The sequence below is a fragment of the Mobula birostris genome, chromosome 5, assembly GCF_030028105.1.
Source record: "Mobula birostris isolate sMobBir1 chromosome 5, sMobBir1.hap1, whole genome shotgun sequence".
Taxonomy (NCBI): Eukaryota; Metazoa; Chordata; class Chondrichthyes; order Myliobatiformes; family Myliobatidae; genus Mobula; species Mobula birostris.
Genome location: NC_092374.1, coordinates 29982906 through 30003737, shown reverse-complemented (window position 1 = coordinate 30003737; position 20832 = coordinate 29982906). Strand labels below are relative to the sequence as shown.

At 39.9% G+C, this 20832-nt stretch overlaps 1 protein-coding gene across 11 annotated transcripts in view; it reads left to right on the top strand.

Annotated features, from left to right (window-relative positions):
- Positions 1-20832, top strand: part of LOC140197591 (sorbin and SH3 domain-containing protein 2-like) — a 369773-nt gene that overhangs the window by 337473 nt on the left and 11468 nt on the right. For 9 of the 11 annotated variants that reach the window (XM_072257764.1, XM_072257760.1, XM_072257763.1 and 6 more), the window contains 4 exons: positions 89-292; positions 4123-4920; positions 5383-5562; positions 17915-17961. In XM_072257764.1, coding sequence (XP_072113865.1) covers positions 89-292; positions 4123-4920; positions 5383-5562; positions 17915-17961 — 1229 coding nt within the window. The remainder of the gene's footprint in view (positions 1-88; positions 293-4122; positions 4921-5382; positions 5563-17914; positions 17962-20832) is intronic. The other 2 variants (XM_072257767.1, XM_072257768.1) reach the window with 2 other exon arrangements.

Genomic DNA, 20832 nt, shown 5'->3' with positions numbered 1-20832 from the left:
TGTTTACATTAAAGAGCGGGTGTATCTAATAAAGTGGTCACTGAGTGATTGTTACAGCATTTACATCTGAACTCTCTGATCTTCTTAGGGTGAAAGAGTCATCCTTGTTAGACGGGTCGATCAGAACTGGTATGAAGGAAGGATCCCTGGAACAAACCGACAAGGTATCTTCCCAATTACTTATGTGGACGTACTCAAAAAAGTTCCAGCTAAGAATACTACAGAATACCCCAGTCATTCTCTGCCTCTGAGCTTTCCCAGCGATAAGACCCAACTCTTGGGATCTACAAAGGTAAGCAGATCTTTATGTTATTGAGTATTTTATATTATATGCAAAGGCTACAAAAGTTATGTTTATTTATACCTGCCTAAAATTAGACACAAGAGAGAATGGAGTGGAAATGCAGAATCCAAGAAAAGCAGAAAGCAAGAAAATTGCAATTCTGAATTTTTAAACCATTTTAAAAGTTTAAACATCTATATTTTTATATGAAGAAATCTTGTAGATGGCAGTAAGTTTTTCCTTTTTTCCTACACCATGCTATTTGATTAAAATCTGTTCTTTGATGAGTAGTTCAAGAAACATGAAATTCTGCTGTGGAGTTTTAGAGATGTACTGATGTTTAAAGTTGTGTTAGATAGATATGAGTATGTTTTCCTTGATTTTTATGGTAAATCAATTCACCCAAGGAAAATCTCTTGTCAAGTTGTTTTTATTTTGCTTTGTTTCTATTTTGCTTTTTCAGGCTTCACTCATAAATATGAACCATTAGGTTTGAATTCTATTCTATCACCAGGAGTTACTTGTAGTCCAAGTAAGATATCTCCACTCATAGTCCTAAGAGGGAGATAAAGCAGCTTTCACTCTGACGTCAATTGAATAACCTCAGTCAGGCAGAACTTGGGTTTTACTTTGCAGTTATCTACAGCATTACCATTATTCACTCAGTGGTCACGTTACTAGGTACAGTTGTACACCTGCTTGGTAATGCAAATATCTACTCGGTCAATCATATGGCAGCACTTCAGTGCAGAAAAGCATGCAGATGTGGTCAAGAGGTTCTGTTGTTGTTGAGACCAAACATCAAAGTGTGATCTAAGGGACTTTGACCGTGGAATGATTGTTGGTGCCAGACAATGCAGTCTGAGTATCTCAGACACTGCTGACCTCCTAGGATGTTCACACACAACAGTCTCTAGAGTTTTCAGAGAATGGTGCAAGGAATGAAAAAAACTTCCGCTGAGTGGCAGTTCTGTAAGTGAAAATTCCTTGTTAATGAAAGAAGTTAGGGGAGAGTGGCCAGATTGGTTCAAGCTGCCAGGAAGGCGACAGTAACTCAAATTATTATGTGTTACAATAGTGGTGTGCAGAAGAGCAGCTCTGAATGCTCAATATGCCGAGCCTTGAAGTGAATGGGCTACAACAGCGGAAGACCATAAATGTACACTGAGTGAATACAGGTGGTAACTAATAAAAGGGCCGCAGAGTGTACTCGAGAGGGCTGAATTATTCCTGAGGCGGAAATCATGGTGTTGAAAGTAGACGGGTGATTTATCTTATTCTGATTTGCACCAGACCTTATTTATGATCTTTAAATGCTGACAGCTAGTTAGAATGGTGAGAATAATCCGTTCCCTAAACTTAATCTATTTTGTGAGACAAGAGTTGGAGGAATATTTTATTTTTGTTGTATGTTACTTTTAACATCGTAACATATCTTACTTAACCACCGTGTTATGGTAATCATTTATTATGCTGTGAAAATTCTTTGGCATTCTGTTCTCTGGCTTCTTATCTATATTTTGTTGAATACTTCCACACTGGCTTTTATGACTTCATGGGAAAAATATTACATGTTTATTAAATCCTCTTTCAGTTATCCTCACTGACAGTAGCAAATCACACACAGAACTTCAAGGAGAAATGGGCTGTAGTAATGTCATATGGTGATACAACACAGAAACAAGCCCTTAGACCAGCTGAACGCATGTCAAACATTAAACATACATGTACTGTAATGGTATACTAATCCCATTTTATTCTTTGCATGTACTTAACAACACCTCATTAGATTCTACCATTCAGACTCTAGGGATAATTTACCGTGGCCAATTAACCCACCTAGCCATTCATTTTGGAATCCCTTGTAGTCAGAAGCAAACTCCACAGAGACATCACCAGAGGTCGATATTGAACGTGATTTGCTGAGGTTGTGAGGCAATAGCTCTGCTAACAGTCCTACTATCCTGCTCCTTCTCCAGAAAATAAGAAAAAGGTTTTCTGGTTTGCATGTGCAGGTGTGACATGCCCCATCCACTCTCAGTATTGAGGACAGTGGCCCTAAGGGAGGTCTCCATACAAACACAGTCCTTACTCGCATGCCTGAGCCACTTTCCCTTATGCCAGTGAGGAAAAGCCAGGTACAGCCCTCTGGGAAAGGTCCTGTCAGCACTCAGAGTTCCCCAGCTCCTCACACATATCAGTGATAAGATCATTGCACCTGACTGGATACCACACCATGGACATTAGTTGCATGTTTGCTTAAATAGGCAGAACCAATTATATCTTAATTGGTTATGGGGAGAAGGTGGAAGAATGGGGTTGAGAGGGAAAATAAATCAGCAATGATCAAATAGCAGAACAGACTGAATGGGCTGAATAGCCTAATTAGACCATAAGACATAAAGAGCAGAAATAGGGCATTCAGCCCATTGAATCTATTCCACCACTTGATGGGGTGATGAGACTGAGGGAGAATGGCACTATAGCCATCATTGACATGATGAGCCAAATGGCTTCCTGTGCCAAATGTTTCTTTGGCCCTGGGCAACTGCAATCTTTGCCAGTGGTAACATAAATAATATGCATAAGAATCCATATTTGGGAAATGTGTTGAGGTCACAGACTGTTGTGAGGGAGGTCATTCCCTATCAGTAGTTTGAAACCTCTGTCTAGAAGCATCGGTACATTATTTCCTGCCTCTGGATTTCAGTCCATTAACTTCATTTTTACAGTGGAAGAAGATAAGTAAGTACCATCAGTCAAGTAATTTATCATGTTTAAATAGAGTATATTCCTGTTGAAATAATAGGAGATCTCTAAACTTAGAATATTTTCCATATCAGGGTAATAAAATGAATATCATAGCTTTTATAACTCTCAATTCAAAAATTCCCATTTTGAGGTGCAAATTTCATTCTATTGATTAAGAAGGAATTGAGGGGAAAACCAGGTAATTTCAGATCTGCCATGAGGAACTAACTGAACTGTGGAAATAAAAGACACCAACAGATTTCTAATTGCAAGGAACTTCTTGTAAAGACAGACAATAAGAGTAGAAATAATAATAGCGTATTGAAAAATTGAATTCAAATAATTATTAGCTGTTCTTTCTTTCACTTCCTTTTGTTTTTTTTCTCATGGCTCAATTCTTTTTTCTTACCATAACAAGTTTAGGCCTTATTGTTGTAATTCAATTGGATAAAAGGTTTCAGTTTTGGGCATGCTGGAGGCTGTATTGTTTTTAGCAGGTGATTAAAATATACTTTGTAGTGCAGCACTTTATATATTTGCATCATATCACAAGTATCATAAACTTTTTTTCAGGTAAGATACTTAAATGAGGTGAAGCTTTCCCCATAGAAAAACAAATATTGTTTTACATGGCCTTTGAAAATTGTTTCTTCTATGATATGAATCCAGTCAGCTCAACATTCAAATTTCAAAGTAAATTTATATCACCATATACAAACCCGGGATTCATTTTCAACATCTCGTTGCATTTAATATAAAACATTTACTAAACAATTTGTATATTTTGAGAGTCCAGTCATTTTGAACCAAAGGTTCAGTAAACTGCAAATGCATACATCAAGTTGTGAAAATACTACTTATTCTGCATGTTTGTCCTCTTCATAATTCCTATTTCAATACATCACTGTCAGGTTGTGAAACCAGTGTTTTATGGGTGGATGTTTTGTTCATAAACCTGTGCTATAAGGGAAAGAAATGAATTGCTGTAATGTCCTGTCAGATAGCTTGAGTTTATGTTTTGTTAGCTAGTAGCACTGAAAGCTTCCTTTCATTATTTGTAGCATAACTTTTCCTCTTTCCCCTCTAAGTTGTCTTCTTATCAAAGGCTCAATACAACATCCTCTATTTCTGGATATCATCACTCACCTTGTTTAAGTAGATCTCCAATGCAGGCTATTACCAATGAACGGATATCATCGACTGTTGGGCTCTCTTCTGTCAGCTCCCCAGCCCCTATGCAACCTCATTTTCCTAATAACCTTTCGGATTTAGATGCTCCTACTTTGGCAGTTACCTCCTCCTATCGTGACACAATCCTGCCTACAAACACTACTTCCTGTGAAAAATTGAGTCATTTCTTTCCAGTCACTTCATCAAAGAACCTTCCCAATTCATCTGAAGGTCTGCATTCTCCATTGTGCCCAACCTTGTCTAATGCTGTCCACCAGTCGCCCATTTCTTTGTTTCACATTCTACCACATCGATATGACAGCAATAAAGTGCAGGTAATGGACAGACCTCAGGAGGCCCCCGAGAAATCTGAAGCTACTTTCCCAATCAATGCCAAGAAAATGGATGACACGGAGGTTTCTTTGGTCACAATGGAACCAGTGGAAAGCTGTATTCTAAAGAATTCTGCACAAAACAGTGATGAGCAATGGAAGGTGCTCCGTGGGGAATTGCAGTCAGTCAACCAAGAACACAAATCAAAGTATGAAGGGATTAAGCAAATGTGTTTTCATGGACATGATTCTGATGTAACCAAGGACCTGCTAGAACTCTTCATAAAGGAAGATCCCAGTGAGGTCTACATGACCCTTGAGGCAAATAAAGTGAAACCTGCTAAGTCTGATGAAATGCAGAAGGCAGAAGTTATTGATACTGAGGTACATATGGAGTGCAGCAAATCTAGTTCTTAAAAACAGAAGGTTTTTTTTTGCTTACTTAACTTAGATCATTCATGTGCCTTTGAACAAAATGTGCTTTAACTCTCTTTGCAGTGTGTTTAACTTCAATGCAAAGGTGAATTTAAAATATTTTTGAAATTTTTCTTTGGCCCATTCATAACATGCAAAAAGGGGTGGAGATAAAAGGGCCCTTGTACAAAGGTTGAATGATGTGCTGTTATAACCAGTGTTGAAAAGATATTTTAACACCTGCTATCAATCTAGGATTGCATGGTTTGAATGCTGTCATGGAAATGAAATTTCTGAGATATGATCCTATATTGGATGCATGTATTAAGTACAACAGGTAAAAGTGACTAACAATAGTGCATAATGTTAGCTTGCCAGATTTAGTCCCTTTATTTTTCTCTTTGAATTATTCTTTTTTTTTTGTATATGCAGACTGTAACATCTGGATCTGAGCAAACTGTTGCTTCTCCTCCCTCACATATGCCTGCAGCATTTTCATCCCCACTGCCAGCGAGCTCCCTCTCTGTAGTTTCACCTCCACAGCTCCCTCAGAGACCCACATCCTGCACCACATCATCTTCCAGCCAGAAAACTAGGTCTCCAAACTTGAAGGTAACTTGGACAATATCAGAAGTATAGGAACAAAATGGGGTAAACATCTGAGTGTTGTGGTTACTCAATTTTTACCTGGAGTTGAGTTGGTGACCACCTTCTAAAGGTACGATCATTAAAGGGGGAGGGGTGGGGATTTGCTGACAGGGGAGGACCATATAAAGAGAGAATAAAGTTTGCATTTAATTTTATTGTCCTGCACAGATGCCAGCAGAAAACTGGCTACTTTTAAAAGGAAGAAAGGTAAATTGGTTGTTTTAGAGTTCAAGATTACTCAAAATGGAGATAAAATAGCTTCAAACAATATGATGCACCCAACAGGTATTGAATCGATTGACTGTAAAATACTACAGAGGTCATACAGTGTCAAAATTATTTTAATTATTCCAAAAATGAAAATCCAATCATGAGAAGTGATGATTTTCATGAGTGGAATCAGTGTCAAAGAAAATAATTGAATAATCTTTGCCATTTTAAGATCCGAATAATCATTTGTCTACCTAAAGAAAAATTGTTATCTTTGTTAAAACAATAGATTTCTGATAAGCTATCCCCTTAATCCAGTGAAGAAGCTAAACCATATCAATCTGTGTCAACCCCTGTTCTTTGCTAAGTTAATTGATAATGGCCAGAGCAAGATTATAATCATTCATAGTTTAATTTTGGCATTAGGGTCAAGTAAGCCAGGGGCTTGGTTCCTAATCATTACCTTTAACCACATTGGACGAGCTGAAGGGTGGAAATATTAGATGACAAAATGTTCTTCTCAGTCAAGAGCTTAGTCTAGTTATCTGTTTGTACATAGGTAGTAGCCACTGTGCTGAGATTAGTAGAGTATGATGAGTGTCCATGTATAGTAGATTCAAGTTATTTGTGACACATCGGGACCAGCACATTTTGGCCCAATTAATTGGCTGCCCAATTAGCCAGTTTCATAGAAATAGTTAAAAAGGTATAAAGCAGACAAATTGATGAACAAATTATGTACTTAAACGAAATACAGAACAAATTAGAACACTACCAATAGTAATACAGTACTATAAAACTGTGTATTAGTTACTAGTAGTTATTGACAAAGGAATTTATCCAGTGTATCCAATAAACAAAATCAGCGCAGATACCTAATGCAGATAATGGACTGCCTTCATATAATGCTATCAAGAATTTCATCCATCAAATCCTCATTTCCATTGTAACATTAAAGATTATTGATAGGTACTTCCAATTTTTTTTGTAGTACCTAACTTGTTGGGGTAGTGAAATCATTTCATCTTCACTCTCAGCTGTATTTGCCATCTTCAAGCCTGAATGCTCAAAACCACAGTGAACAAAACAATTTGGAATTGTCTTATTGTTTATTTCTCGCCAATTATCAATGACAAAAAGCACTTTTTTTTTAATACAAACATACACAACTGATGCTATTTAAAAGCTGTTCACTTTAAGCATGGTGCAGCGTCTAATGGCCACACAAGTGCACACAACTGACGCTAGTTAGAACCCGTGTGGCAAATCTCCCGCCCCAATTAAGCAGCATAGTGTCCCAAATAAACGAAGGGAATCCTGGTGATTTTCTGGATATATCTTTGTTCTTTAAGAGTTGTCCCAAGTAAATTGTCCAGATTAACTGATGACACAATTAACTGTAATCCACTATATTTGCATCCCAGCAAAGGGATCTGTTCTTTGAGAAGATAGTAGATGAAAAAGGCCATCCAAAAGCAATAATGAAAGCTAATTAAATATAGGTTAAAATACATTAAGACATGGTGATATTATGTGGTACACTTAGGATGCAAATACTCTACAGCTACATTTGATGCAAGATGACTTTGATTCCAGCCAGAGCTATGGTTACAGTATGATTGGACCTTAGTACAAAATCAATGCTAATCCGACACTAGACTGAAAGGGAATGAGACTTGCTGGAGGACAGCAAGTCTCTTTTGAAGCATATTTGAATTTGACATTTATCTGCATATCATAAATACACTGTCAATCAGAAGCCAAAACAGTTTATAGCATTATATGATTTTGAACCTCCATTAAAACTTTTCTTTTCCATCCCTAATAAAGCAGTATTTAACATCTTGATATTCCTACATTCTTCCTCAATGGTCTTTGATCTTTTAAAAATAACCTGAACTTTGGTCAGTCTGATTGCACTCTTGTGGCTCTTACAGACTGGACTGAGGACTGATGGAGCTATAGTCGGTAAGCCTCCTCGCAGCCCAGTGATGTCTAAGCGATCCTGTGACTCATCTGTCAGGAGTAGCTTTTCATCGTCTCGTAGGGTATGGGAATCAGGAAAGCATACTGGATGATATGTGCAATTGTTCATTGTTTGCTGAGTGGTATTTGTGTAATCAAATTAATATTTCTGTCTTTTATCTAATTTCTGAGGCATTATTTAGCTTTTTGCTGTTAATTATATTTCAGGGAACTTGATCTGAATCCTTCCTCCTGATATCACTCCATACTTCCACATTTCCAAAGCACATAAAAGGGGGCCAGTCTGTAAAGTAATCCCATTTCCCACTGATTTTCCCTGTCACCTGTTATCACTACATCCTACACTGTTGTGTGTTCCAAAATGTGTTGAGCTAATGGTTGCAAGGGAATTATTCTGCACCATTTGCAAAAATAGGCAATGGCTGAAATCTTACGCTATTTGTGTTATAAGAATAAAAACTATACTTATAAGTTGAACTATGAAGTACTCACTTCTTGGGATGGTTGTGATCTGACTTCGTCTGAACCTGGAGCTGATCACTTTGGTATCCATTTCCACATGCAAAGTCGGGTAGGCACGGTGCATTAATATACCTGAGGTATTCCCAGCATCAGGCACATACCCAGCAATCTCAGTATTTACCCATACCTGCTTGAGTAATATCAAGAAGTCCCCAGTTCATACCTGGATAGCCCCTGCAGGATGGCATAGTGTAGTGGTCAGCATAACGCTTTATAGCACCGGTGTCCCGGGTTCAATTCCCGTTGCCATCTGTATGGATGGAATTTCCATGCAAAATGTCATCGGTATTCTCTGGGTGCTCCAATTTCTTCCCATCTTCCAAAAACATTGCGAGTTGGTAGATTAATTGGTCACATGGGAGTAATTGGACGTTGTGTGCTCATTGGATTGGAAGGGCCTGTTACCACACTGCATGTCAAAGTAAATAATAAAGTAAAAATAAAATGGGAGCTCAAAACTCCATTTTACAGTCCCACTGGAACAGTAGAACCAGAAGTTCTTCACTCCAGTTAATTTCTCTTTCATTTAAGGGAGCACTCTGCTAACAGTGGGAGACATGAAGTGACTGTAATCTATTCAAACACCTCCCAGAACTCGACAGACCATGCCATGTTAACAAAGGATTTGTTTTCACAAGTATTTATCAGGGTAAGTACTACTTAGTTAGATGTCCAATTAATGATACCATTGGAAGTATTTTATTATTGGAAGTGGACTACACTTTTAGCAATGAAATGCTGCCAGTGGCATTATTAACTTGACACCCACTGAAGAAGCTGGAGGAAACAAAAACAATTGTAAGTTTAGCACGGTCTGTAGAGGTTTGGAGGAAACAAAAACAATTGTAAGTTTAGCACGGTCTGCAGAGGTTTGGAGGTGCTTGAGTGTTGAGCGAAACTATCTGGCTGTTCCAAATGAGTTGAGGCCTTGGGGCAGAAGGTGAAGACAGGCTCTTCAGTGAAGTGACAACTCCCAGAGAATCTCCACATCCTATCTGAACCTCACCCAGTAACCATGTGTCCACAGTCTCAGATTTTCTGTGGCTGTCATCACTGAGATATGTGAAATGTCACAGGAAGATCTCAGGCCACACCTTTATGTCTGAACTTGGGTTGAGTGTCTGTCTCCTTGGAGGTCAGGGTCAGATTGTTTCTCATCATGATCATTACAGGATCTTTCTAAGCAGCTGCTGCCAATCTCTGTCATAATCCGTGCCCCCCATTCCTCACCAGTGTACTGCTCATTGCTCCTTCAGTGAAGTCAACACGTACTGGATCCGCAAAGGAGTGATTTTGTATACTCTGATTGGAATGAAGAGTCAGTGACATCTCAGACATGAGGATTCACAAGATATTGGGGTTCCTACATGTCTAAGCAGCCATTGAAGACTCTCCCATATCTTGTCATGAACAAGAAAATTTATTTGTTTTTCAACGAGCAGGTTGTTGTGGATCACAAGAAATCTCAAGATAAATGCTATGCTTCTGGGAAGCATAAGTGTCTCACATTCAGGAGGTCTATGTGGTTGGACTTTGGGCAACCAGCACAATGGAGAAGGGTAAACACTGCTGAACAAGAGATCCATCTCTCTGGCTGCTTTCACCAGATGAATGCAAATAGAAAAGCCACTTCAGTACCAGTCATTGGTGAAAATACCATTGTCTTATTGAAGATGAGATTTCATTACCTTTGTGACACAGTACACTCCAAGAAAATGTGACAGCTTTGTTGCCATTTGCATCTTGAATCGTGCAATTGAGAACACTAGAAACTACAGAGAGAAGAGGAACAGTATAGCTGGGAGCCTGAGAGTATGAGATGGAGCCTGGAGAGCAACAGGAGCCCGAGAAACCAAAGGAGGAGACACCCACCAGGGACCTGTTCTGCAGCAGCATGAAGATATGTTAAGGCACCCCTTAACAGAGAGATGATGTGTATAAGGAGACTGCAAGATTAAATTCTCCAGTGCAAATCTGACACTGACACAATCTTTTACACTGACATGGTACATATATAATTAGCTGAGGTAAACCTAATGAAGTGGAAGATCCCCTTACACAAAGTCACAGACAGCAAGGAAACATGATTTTGCCCCAAATGGTCTATGCTGACCAAGATTCCTATCTTAAGCTTTTCCCTTTTTCCTGTGTTTGCCCCACTTCCCTTGAAACCTTTCCCATCTACGTTGCTGTTCACACCCTGCTTTGTTTTAATTGCTTGATACATGTGTCTATACTTCCTGAAGAGTGGAACCTTGCATGAGGAACTGTGATTTTCACAGAAGATGCATTATTGGTGAGGATCTTTACTCTGTAAATGATGTGCAGATCATCTTGATGTATCTTATGACATCATGATGTTTCTTTCAGCATTTTTCCGTCATCTGGGATCGATCTCTCTGAATGAGATGATTATGACCTACGTGTTATTATTACGGTTAGTACCCTACCTAGTACCTAGGCCAACCTAGCACCTTCCTCCTGGCACATATCTTATTGATAGGGATTGCATGCATCTTTGAATGAACCTGGTGGATTTCTAAGACACCCCTACAACTTCTGCCTCCTCAAGGGGCAATGCTGAAATAAATTTCGTGATATCACAAGACGATATGCAATTCAGTTGCAGAACTGAGGTACTCACAGAAAATGTGTGTTCTATGTGTGTTAATGTTGTGTGGAAGCCTGAGGAAAGTGCCTTTACGAGCCCATGCTTTTTCCTAAATGTTGTGTAGTAAAGTGCTTGGAGCATTGGATCAGATCCCTTCTGAACTGTGCATACCCTACTTTGAGGGTAAACTATCCTAGTACTGTTTCATACTGGATTTTGGCCAATTTCATTGCTGTTATGTGGGGTGGGGGGAGGACACTGTATGTCCGCATCAAATAGAGCATGTTTCAGCAAACCAAAGATGGATGCAGTTGAATTTCTAGGCACCAGTTTTGAAATATCAAACTGAGATTTATGACTGTCATCCAGTTGTTGCCTGTTAATTGCTATCAATATCAAATTAATATTAGAATGTTTTCTGCGTATTATTTTTACATGCAAACCTTTTAAGATTTCATTTTATTTTAAGCTACGGTGGTCTGTACAGCATTGTTTAAACAGCATCTTTAAAGTTGAATAGCTTTCTTAAAAGTATAAATTGTGATAGAAATCTTTAATTTCACATGTTAAAGTTCAGGCTTCCACTTTAGATATCTTTTCCAGATGGTTCTTGATTCTCCAGATCTAGAATATAGATAGCTATGGGATAGAAAAATGTAGACTATATGGTGCAGCTGAAGGTAGGGCAGTGATTAGCATACTCTAAAATTGAACCTTTGATGAAACAGGGGTGGATAGATGGGAAAATAATACTGCAGTCAGTGAAAGTGGGAGTGTAAATGCCTGTAGGATATTCAGGAAGAAGCAATCTCCTATCAGGAGAATTAACTTGTACATCAGAAAAGTGTACCTGAGACCATGGGGCAGACAGTTTGGGATTGAGTGGGGCTTGGTGTGGCTGCAAAGTGGAAACATTGAGAAGGGTAACGAGGCATGGTATTTGGAGTCAAGTACTGGATTTGGGATTTATGGTCTGTCTTTCAAGAATTGATTTGACAGTGCAAGTGCACACTCACATTGTGGTGCAATTTGGCTTTGTGGCAAATAGCTGAATTGCAAAGATTGTGGCAAAGCAGGATTTCTGATTGAATACTCTCCTAGCTTCAACTCTGCCTCAAATTTAGTGAACTGAAGTGATTTGAATCAACGTGACTAGGTGCAAGGTGATTGGAATCCTAGAACAGCACTTTGCCTTTCTTTTTACAGGTGATTTGCCAACCTGGAAAGAAATATACTGGCCTGTTTTTGCATAGTATTTGCTATTTTGCTAACACCAATAGTCTCCTAGATTATTTTGGATTTCAATGTAGCATCCAGGCCTGGTTTCTGCTGTGGAACAATGACATCATAAAAGACAAATCATTACCTCTTAACTCTGAAATTCAAGCATCTACATTTGTATGTTATATATAACATACAAAATTTCTCATTGTCGTAAATATATAAATGATTTGAATGGAAATGTGGTAGAATGAGTGAGTAATTTTGCAGATTACACAAGTATTGGTGGCATTATGGATTGCATAGAAGGTGGCCAAAAATACAGTTGGATGTGGATCAGCTGCAGATATAGGCAGAGAGCCAGCAGATGGAATTTAATCCAGGCGAGTGTATGCTGCTGCAGTTCGGGAAATCCAATGTAAAGGGAAAGTACATAATTAATGGCAGGGCCTTTAACAGTGTTGATGAACGGAGGGATCGTAGGGCTCATGTACATGGTGGTTTACTAAAAGTAACTGCACAGATTGATATGGTGGTAATGAAGGTGACTGGCATATTTGCCTTAATTAATCAAGGCACTAAGTTTAGGAGGCATGAAGTTATGTTACAGCTTTATAAATCTATGGCTGGGACACATTTAGGATATTGTGTTCATTTCTGATTGCCTCATTATGGGAAGCATATTATGGAGAGGGTGCAGAGGTGCTTTACCAGGGTGCTGCTTGGTTTGGAGGACATGTGCTATGAGGACAGGTTGGACAGCTGGGGCTGTTTTCTCTGGAGCAGCGGAGGCTGCAGGGAGATTTGATAGAGGTTTCTAAAATTATGTGAGGCATAGATGGAGCAGACAGTCAGTGCAACACGGTACATTGCAACATAGTCAGAATAAGGCATACTGGTAAGTAGGTTTATTGGTTATTGTAAATTGCCCCGTGATTAGGCTGTAAAATAGCTGGGTTGCTGGGTGGGGCTGTTAACTGGGCCAGAAGGGCCTGTTCCCATGTATCTTTAAATAAATAAATAAACACAAAATGCTGAAGGAATTAAGCAGGTCAGAGAGCATCTATGGAGAGGAATAAACAGTCGTGTTGCAGGTCAAGACCCTTCATTAGGAATAGACAGCCAGCATTTTTTTCTCAAGCTCAGTTTATTGTCAGTGAACTGTACACAGGAATACTGCCAAACGAAACAAAGTTCCTCCAGACCGAGATGCGTAACACAGTACATATACATATTATAGGCATCCGTTAGTCTCATGAGACCATGGATTTGCGCCTTGGAAGGTTTCCAGGGCGCAGGCCTGGGCAAGGTTGTATGGAAGACCAGCAGTTTCCCATGCTGCAAGTCTCCCCTCTCCACGCCACCGATGTTGTCCAAGGGAAGGGCACTAGGGCCGATACAGCTTGGCACCGGTGTCGTTGCAGAGCAGTGTGTGGTTAAGTGTCTTGCTCAAGGAAACTTTGGCTGCCTCAGCCAAGGCTCGAACTAGCAACCTTTGAATCACTAGACAAACGCTTTAACCACTTGGCCACGCGCCAATACACATAACACATGAAGTAATATTATCATTGGTAAATTAGCAAATAATAAGGTGCATTTATGACAAATTAAAAATTAAACAGTATAACGCTACTGACACCATGCTGGGTGGTGGTTGTGAGTTCAGTAGCCTTATGGTTTGGGAGAAGAAGCTGTTTCGCATCATAACATTTCTTGTCTTAATGCTATGGTACCTCCTGCCTGATGGTAGGAGTGCTAGGGTATTTCTAGTACTAGAGGGAATCTATTTAATGTGAGAGGAAGAAAATACAAAGGAGACGTGCAAGGCCATTTTTTAACACTGGTGGGGGTCCAGAATGTATTGACAAGGCGGTAGATAGCATATGAGTAAAGAAACTCTTAAATAGACATATGGATATGCGTAGAAGGGAGGGATATGGTCAATATGCAGGGATGTGGGATTGGATAAATTAGGGATTAGTTGTTTAGTTTGTTCAGCACAACATCATGGACCAAAGGAGCTGTCCTGTGCTGTACTGTTCTATATTCTACGTGTGAATAGTTCAGTTGCTGTATTCCCCAGACTGACTGCAAGCTTTCACCTTATGAATGGCAATAAATGTACTTAAGAATGGGGATATTCTTGAATTTCAGTAAATGGATCAAGGTACATATTAGTGAATGCAAATTCAGAAAGTTAAATATGTGAATTGATTTGTTTGTGTATAATGTTGAAAATGATGGTTTATACTTAAGTAGGAAGCTGGGGGAGAGATTTTCTCCTGGAGCATGTTTGAAGAAAACTGGCAGACACAGAGTCACGTTGGACTAGTCCGTAATGGAGAAAACACAGAAGACATGATGTGTTAAGGCCAAGATCAATAAATACTAAACTAAGCAGAACCCCAGTAAATTCTTGAGCAGGAGTCCGAACCCGACATAAAAACTCTCAACTTCATATACTTTGTTCGGAATTGTAATGCTGCAATAAAGAAGGTAATGGAGAAGATAAGCTCCATTGGACAGCTACCGTTTGTTTTGCAGGAAGCAAGGAGCATTTTGTTGACAAACCTCTATTGAAAGCATTGTGTTCTTTACTTCATTCAGAGGTTCACTCTATATCAAGTATTAGGTTTAAAATGAAGTAGGAGAGGAAGAACATACTCTTGCATCTTTTTGGTTACTGTCAGTAATCTAAGTAGATACTCCAAATTTTTTAAATGTAATAATAATGGTACGTGGTGTTCTGTATATAGCTTCTCTATATATTAAGTAAAATGAATTGGATACATTACTGTACTTTGGTGATAATCTCAGCACCAAGGAATGAATCACAGGATTATTTGTTTGTTCATTGTATGCCGTGTTGTATGACGTGGGTGATCATGGTCTTTCCATGACCATGATTGTTCTTGGCAAATTTTTCTACAGAAGTGGTTTGCCATTACCACCTTCTGGGCAATGTCTTTATGAGACGGGTGACTGCAACCATTCTTTTCAGAGATTGTCTGCCTGGCGTCAGTGGTCACATAAGCAGGACTTGCACCAGCTGCTCATAAGACCATCTACCACCTGTTCCCTTCGCATGGCTTCACGTGATCAGTGGGGGTTAGGCAGGTGCTACCTTGCACAAAGATTACCTGCAGGTTAGCGGAGGGAAGGAGCCTTGCACCTTCTTTGGTAGAGATGTACCTCCACCCTGCCACCTGAAAGGACAGGATAAAAAGATCTTTTCATCCACTCCACTCCACTCCAGCCTTTTACAGGAGCAATTCAGTTCATCTTTCCTAATTTCACTGCATTTTTTTCTTTCCATCTAGTATTGGTCCTCTTTGATTGTCAAATTGAATCATCTTCGCAACCCCCTCAGGCAGTGAATTCCAGAACAACTCGTTGTTTGTTTCAAAAATTGTTTGTCATCGTGACTTCTCAGATTCTGCCACCAATCATCTTAAACCTATGACTCCCACTTCTTAAGCCTTCAGTCAGTAAAAACAGTTCCTAATTATTCACTCTGGCAAAACCCTTCATGATCTTGAGTCTATCAGATTAATCTTGATCTTCTCTGCCATTAAGTTCTCCAGTCTATCTGGTAAATGAAATCCCTTGACCCGCGAGACATTGGATTATACTATATCTTTTCTGCACATGTGTTAAAGTCACATGCCGGTTACCCCTTATTAATTTTCATGTTTCAGTTTGTTAATTTTTACTAATATTTCCCATCATCCAAGGGCAAAGTGACCAGGTTACAGTGCTGGGTGTTTACAGTCCTTGGATCATTTGAATAAAAGGATAAACACTAGAATCTGCAAATCCTCTGGGAATTCCCCAAACCCTCCTCCATAATAATAAAAAAAGACAGAAAGATTGTAGTGTGTGCCTGCCTTCACCAGAAACCCATGATTCCTCCTGTCATCTGCTGACTTGTTGCTTATAGTATTGATATTATCCAGGTCCTAAAGCTGGCATTATACTGTAGGTGCTAGTGAACATTGTCCAGTTTTACTATTCTTCTACACATTGACAACCGTAGCTGAGCAGGTTCCTTCAATAACACAGAACTTGGAAATTTCAATATTTTTGCTATCAGTCTCCACCCTGCTCTCACCATCACTTGGTCCATCTCTGAAACTTCATTCCTCTTCCTAGATTTTGAACATATTCTGCATGGAAAGCCAGATGGTATGAACATTCTATTATTCAAATTCCAGTAGGTGCTCCCCCTTCTGTCCCTGTTCTCTTTTCTCTGTCTATCTGATCCTCCTGTTTGCCATCACCACGTGTCTTTACCTTTCTCCTACCTCTCCATCTGAACATCATCTACACACTCTCGCTGGATCCCCTTTCTCCATTACTCCCCTCTGTCCTCCCACCCTCCTTCCTATATTCCACGCTCCACCTTGTTCTCCTGTCAGATTCCATCTTCTTCAGCCCTTTGTCAGTTCTACCGATCAGATTCTAGCTTCCGACTCTATTACCACTCTCTCCTCCCCCATCTGTGTATCACTATCCCTTCCTCACCTGGATCCACCTGTCACCTGCTGGCTTGTGCTCCACCCCTTCCCTTCACCTGATAGAAGAGAATAGTGGACCATGGAATTAAGGGAAGGAGGAGAAAAGGGCAACCAGAGGGAGCAACTTCGAGATCAAGGGAGGGGAAAGAGAAGGATTTTTGGGGCTGATGGGATAAGAGAGAAAAAGGCAGTTACTGGAAATTGGAGAAGTCAATTTTCATGAAATAAGATTGGAGACTACCAAGGTGGAAAATGAAATATGAGGTGCTATTCCCCATTCTCCCCTTGCCAGCGTACCTGCCTGTCTTCCTCTTCTCACCTGGATTCACATATTACCTGCCAGCTCTCACTCTACCTTTCCCCCAACTTCTTATACTGGCCATTTCCCTCTTTCAGCCTAGTCCTGAAGATGGGTCTCAGTCCAAACATGGATAGTCTATTTCCCTCCACAGATACTGCCTAACCTGCTGAGTTCCTCCAACATTTTGTGTGATGTACGGCAGGGTGATGGTTTGAAACAGAATGCGAGTGGATATGAAGCTCTCTCTTCCTAAAAATCAAAATTCTGATTCAGAATTAGGTTTATTATTACTGGTTTATGTAATGGCATTTGTTTCATAGTGGCAGTACGGTGCAAAGACATAAAAATTGCTATAAACTAGAAAAGTAAATAAATAGTTCAAAAAATTGAAATAATAAGGTAATTTCATGGACTATTCAGAAAACTGATGACTGTGGGGAAGGTTATCTCAGAGGGTTAACCACACCATTAACCCGATATTCCTACACAATAGCATGGCATAATAGTCTTATTATGTTGCAAGAATATACCGTTAGAAATTTAGAAATTATCAGACTTAACAAGCATTGTGGAAGTAATTGAGTTTCATTGTTCTTGATTGGTTGCAAAGTGCTTAATTTCCTTTAGCATTTTCATTTCAAATCAATATGCGTATTTTCAATTCTTGCGATTTACAAGGCATGCAATCCCCCATTTTAGTTTTTATGCAAAATGATTTAACCCGTGGTTTGACTTTGCTGTTTTGCATTCAGTTGAGATGAAATTGAGCATGCGTAACACATGAGGTTGAGTGTTCTAGGGACTCTTTGCTGCAGTTTTTGCTTTGCATTGCTGCCTTACTACAGTTATTTCGATAATGCTTCATTTTAATGAGAATAGTTGCTTTGTTTGCAGTCCTAAATGGGAATAAAACAACAGGTTAATTGAATCTTTTTGTTTGTCCCACAGCCTCAACCACCACCCCTTTCTCATGCAGAATCACAGATTGGAGAACCGTGAGTATGTTTTTGTTGCGTGGATTGGGGAGCATGCCTTATGAAAACAGGTTAAGTGAACTAGGCCTTTACTCCTTGGAGCGACAGAGGATGAGAGGTGACCTGATAGAGGTGTATAAGATGATGAGAGGCATTGATCGTGTGGATAGTCAGAGGCTTTTTTCCCCAGGGCTGAAATGGTTGCCACAAGAGGACACAGGTTTAAGATGCTGGGGAGTAGGTGCAGAGGAGATGTCAGGGATAAGTTTTTTACGCAGAGAGTGGTGAGTGCGTGGAATGGGCTGCCAGCAACAGTGGTGGAGGCAGATACGATAGCATAAATCCCACCTCTCCTGGAAGTTTCAGGAGTCTCCCGCATATTGATAGCAGCTACCTGATGCCTGCAATTTATAGGAAATAGATTTTTTTTGAGAGAGGGAGAGGGGGAGAGAGAGGGGGGGGGGAGAGAGAGAGAGAGAGAGAGAGAGAAAGAAAAAGAAACGAAAGAACGCACGCGTGCGCGTGTGTCACAGCAGAGTGTTCCAAAAAACATACTTCACCCCAGACTACACTGAAGTGTACCGCTGCCTAATAGGGGTCAAAATAATGACAGTGTTGCTCACTGCACTGTTTGCAACAGTGATTTTTCTATTGCCCATGGTGGGTTAAGACTGTAAAAGACATTTTGAGGTAAGTTTAACAGGTGTCATTCATTCATTAGCATAGGTAACGTTATTTAAACTAGCTGGCTAGCTGCTAAGGGGCTACTCTATTGCTGACATCCCACCTCTCCCAGAAGTCTCCGGCAAATTGATGGTGTTACCTCCCTGAAATGAGTTTTTGCTGGATGGGATGTCTGCAATAGGGTCTTTTAAGAGACTTTTGGATAGGTACATGGAGCTTAGAAAAACAGAGGGCTATAGGTAAGCCTAGTAATTTCTAAGGTAGGGACATGTTCGGGGCAATTTTGTGAGCTGAAGGGCCTGTATTGTGCAGTTTTCTATGCTCCTATGAATAAAATGTTGATTTAAAAAGTGCCCTGAAAGTTTTAGAGGTGATCAGAAGAGAAAGATTAACACTCAGAGGGTGGTTGAAATCTGGAATGCACTGCTTGAAAGACGGTGCAGGTGGAGATTTGCACCAAATTTAAAATATTTAAATGAGTAAACATAGGAAATTCTACAGATGCTGGAAATCCAGAGCAACACATGGAATGCTAGAGGAACTCAGCAAGTCGGGCAGCATCTAGGGAGGATAGTAAACAGTCAACGTTTCAAGCCAAGTCCATTCATCCTCATGAAAACTCTTGGCCTGAAATGTCAACCGTTTCTTTCCTCCATAGCTGCTGTCTGACCTGCTGAGTTCCACCAGCATTTTATGTGCTATTTAAATGAGTACTTGACTTGGCATGCCATGGAAGGTTACAGGCAAAATGCTGGTGAATGGGATTAATACAGATGGGCATGGACATAGTGTGCCAAAGGGCCTGTGTATGTGTTGAGTATTACTAGATGATGATTTCAGAATCAGATTTATTTTCATTAACTTAGAGTACTGTGTATAATTCTTAGGTAAATATGTATAGCTAGGGTGCCTGAGATTTTTGCACAGTACTGTAGTAATTTTAAGTATTGCACTGTACTTATTGCTGCAAAAAAAAAAACAAATTTCATGACACATGAGTGATAACAAGTCTCATTTTGATATGGGTCTCGATTGTGGACTGAGAGTGGGAAGTTCAAAGCACATTTATTATCCAAGTATGTATACATTATACAACTTTGAGGTTTGTCTCCTAACAGGCAGCCATGAAACACAGACACCCCATATACATGAAAAAATACTGTCTTAACATGCAATGTGCAATGGAAAAAAATAATGAAAACAGTAACCGCAAGCAACTAATGTTTCTGAACTTAAGTCTGCAAGAGAGTCCCATAGTCCAGCGCAAAGCCAAGTAAACATTGTGGAGCAGTGATCTTAATCAGTCCGTACCTCACCTTTATCCCTGACACCTTGACCTTTACAATCTGGCCCAGTGCTAAACTCTCCATCCAAAAATCAAATTCTGCTGCTTCAAGCAGCCATCTGCACTGGTATGTACCTCACCCCTGGTCTCAACACCCTGACATTTTCAGTCTGGTCTGGTGCTTAAATCTCTATCCAGACAACAGGTTCTGCTGCTTGGATACGCCGGACTTCACTGGTTAGATTTGGCCTATAAATTTCCATCCGCACATTGTGCTCAGTTGCATCTGGGGCCTGGACCCTGTGGCTTCAATTTGGCCTGTGCCCGGTCTCACATGCTCAGCAATGGACACGCCGCCTTGCCTTGCCTTGGTTCTGTCGCATCAAATTGCCTCCAAGTTCAAAGGGAAGTTACAAACTATTACTTGCAATGATCATTTGCCAGAAAGAGTGTGGTTAACTAAGTATTTAGTTGTTCACCTTGTTTCGTTAGCCACCAGAAGTTGCAGAGGTTCACCAGCTCCATCTTAAACTGAAAGGCAGGAAGAGGGAAAGATAGAGAGAGGAGAGTGCAGAAAGACATTCTGTAATGATCAATAAGTCCAATTATTTGGAATCAAATGATGTGAAATTAATTTATTGTTTTGTGGCAGCAGTGGAGTGCAAAGACATAAAATTATAATAAATTATAAAAAATAAATAAATAACACAAAAAAGGGAATAATAAGGTCATTTTCCTGCACTGAAGAAATCTGATGGTGGAAGGGAAAAAATTATTTCTGTATTATTGAGTGTGGGTCTTCAGGCACCTGTACCTCTTCCCCAATGATAGTAGAAGAAGAGGGCATGTCCCAAATGCTAAAGGCCCTCACTGATGGATGGCCCCATCTTGAGGTTCCTCCTCTTTAAGATGTCCCCAAAGAT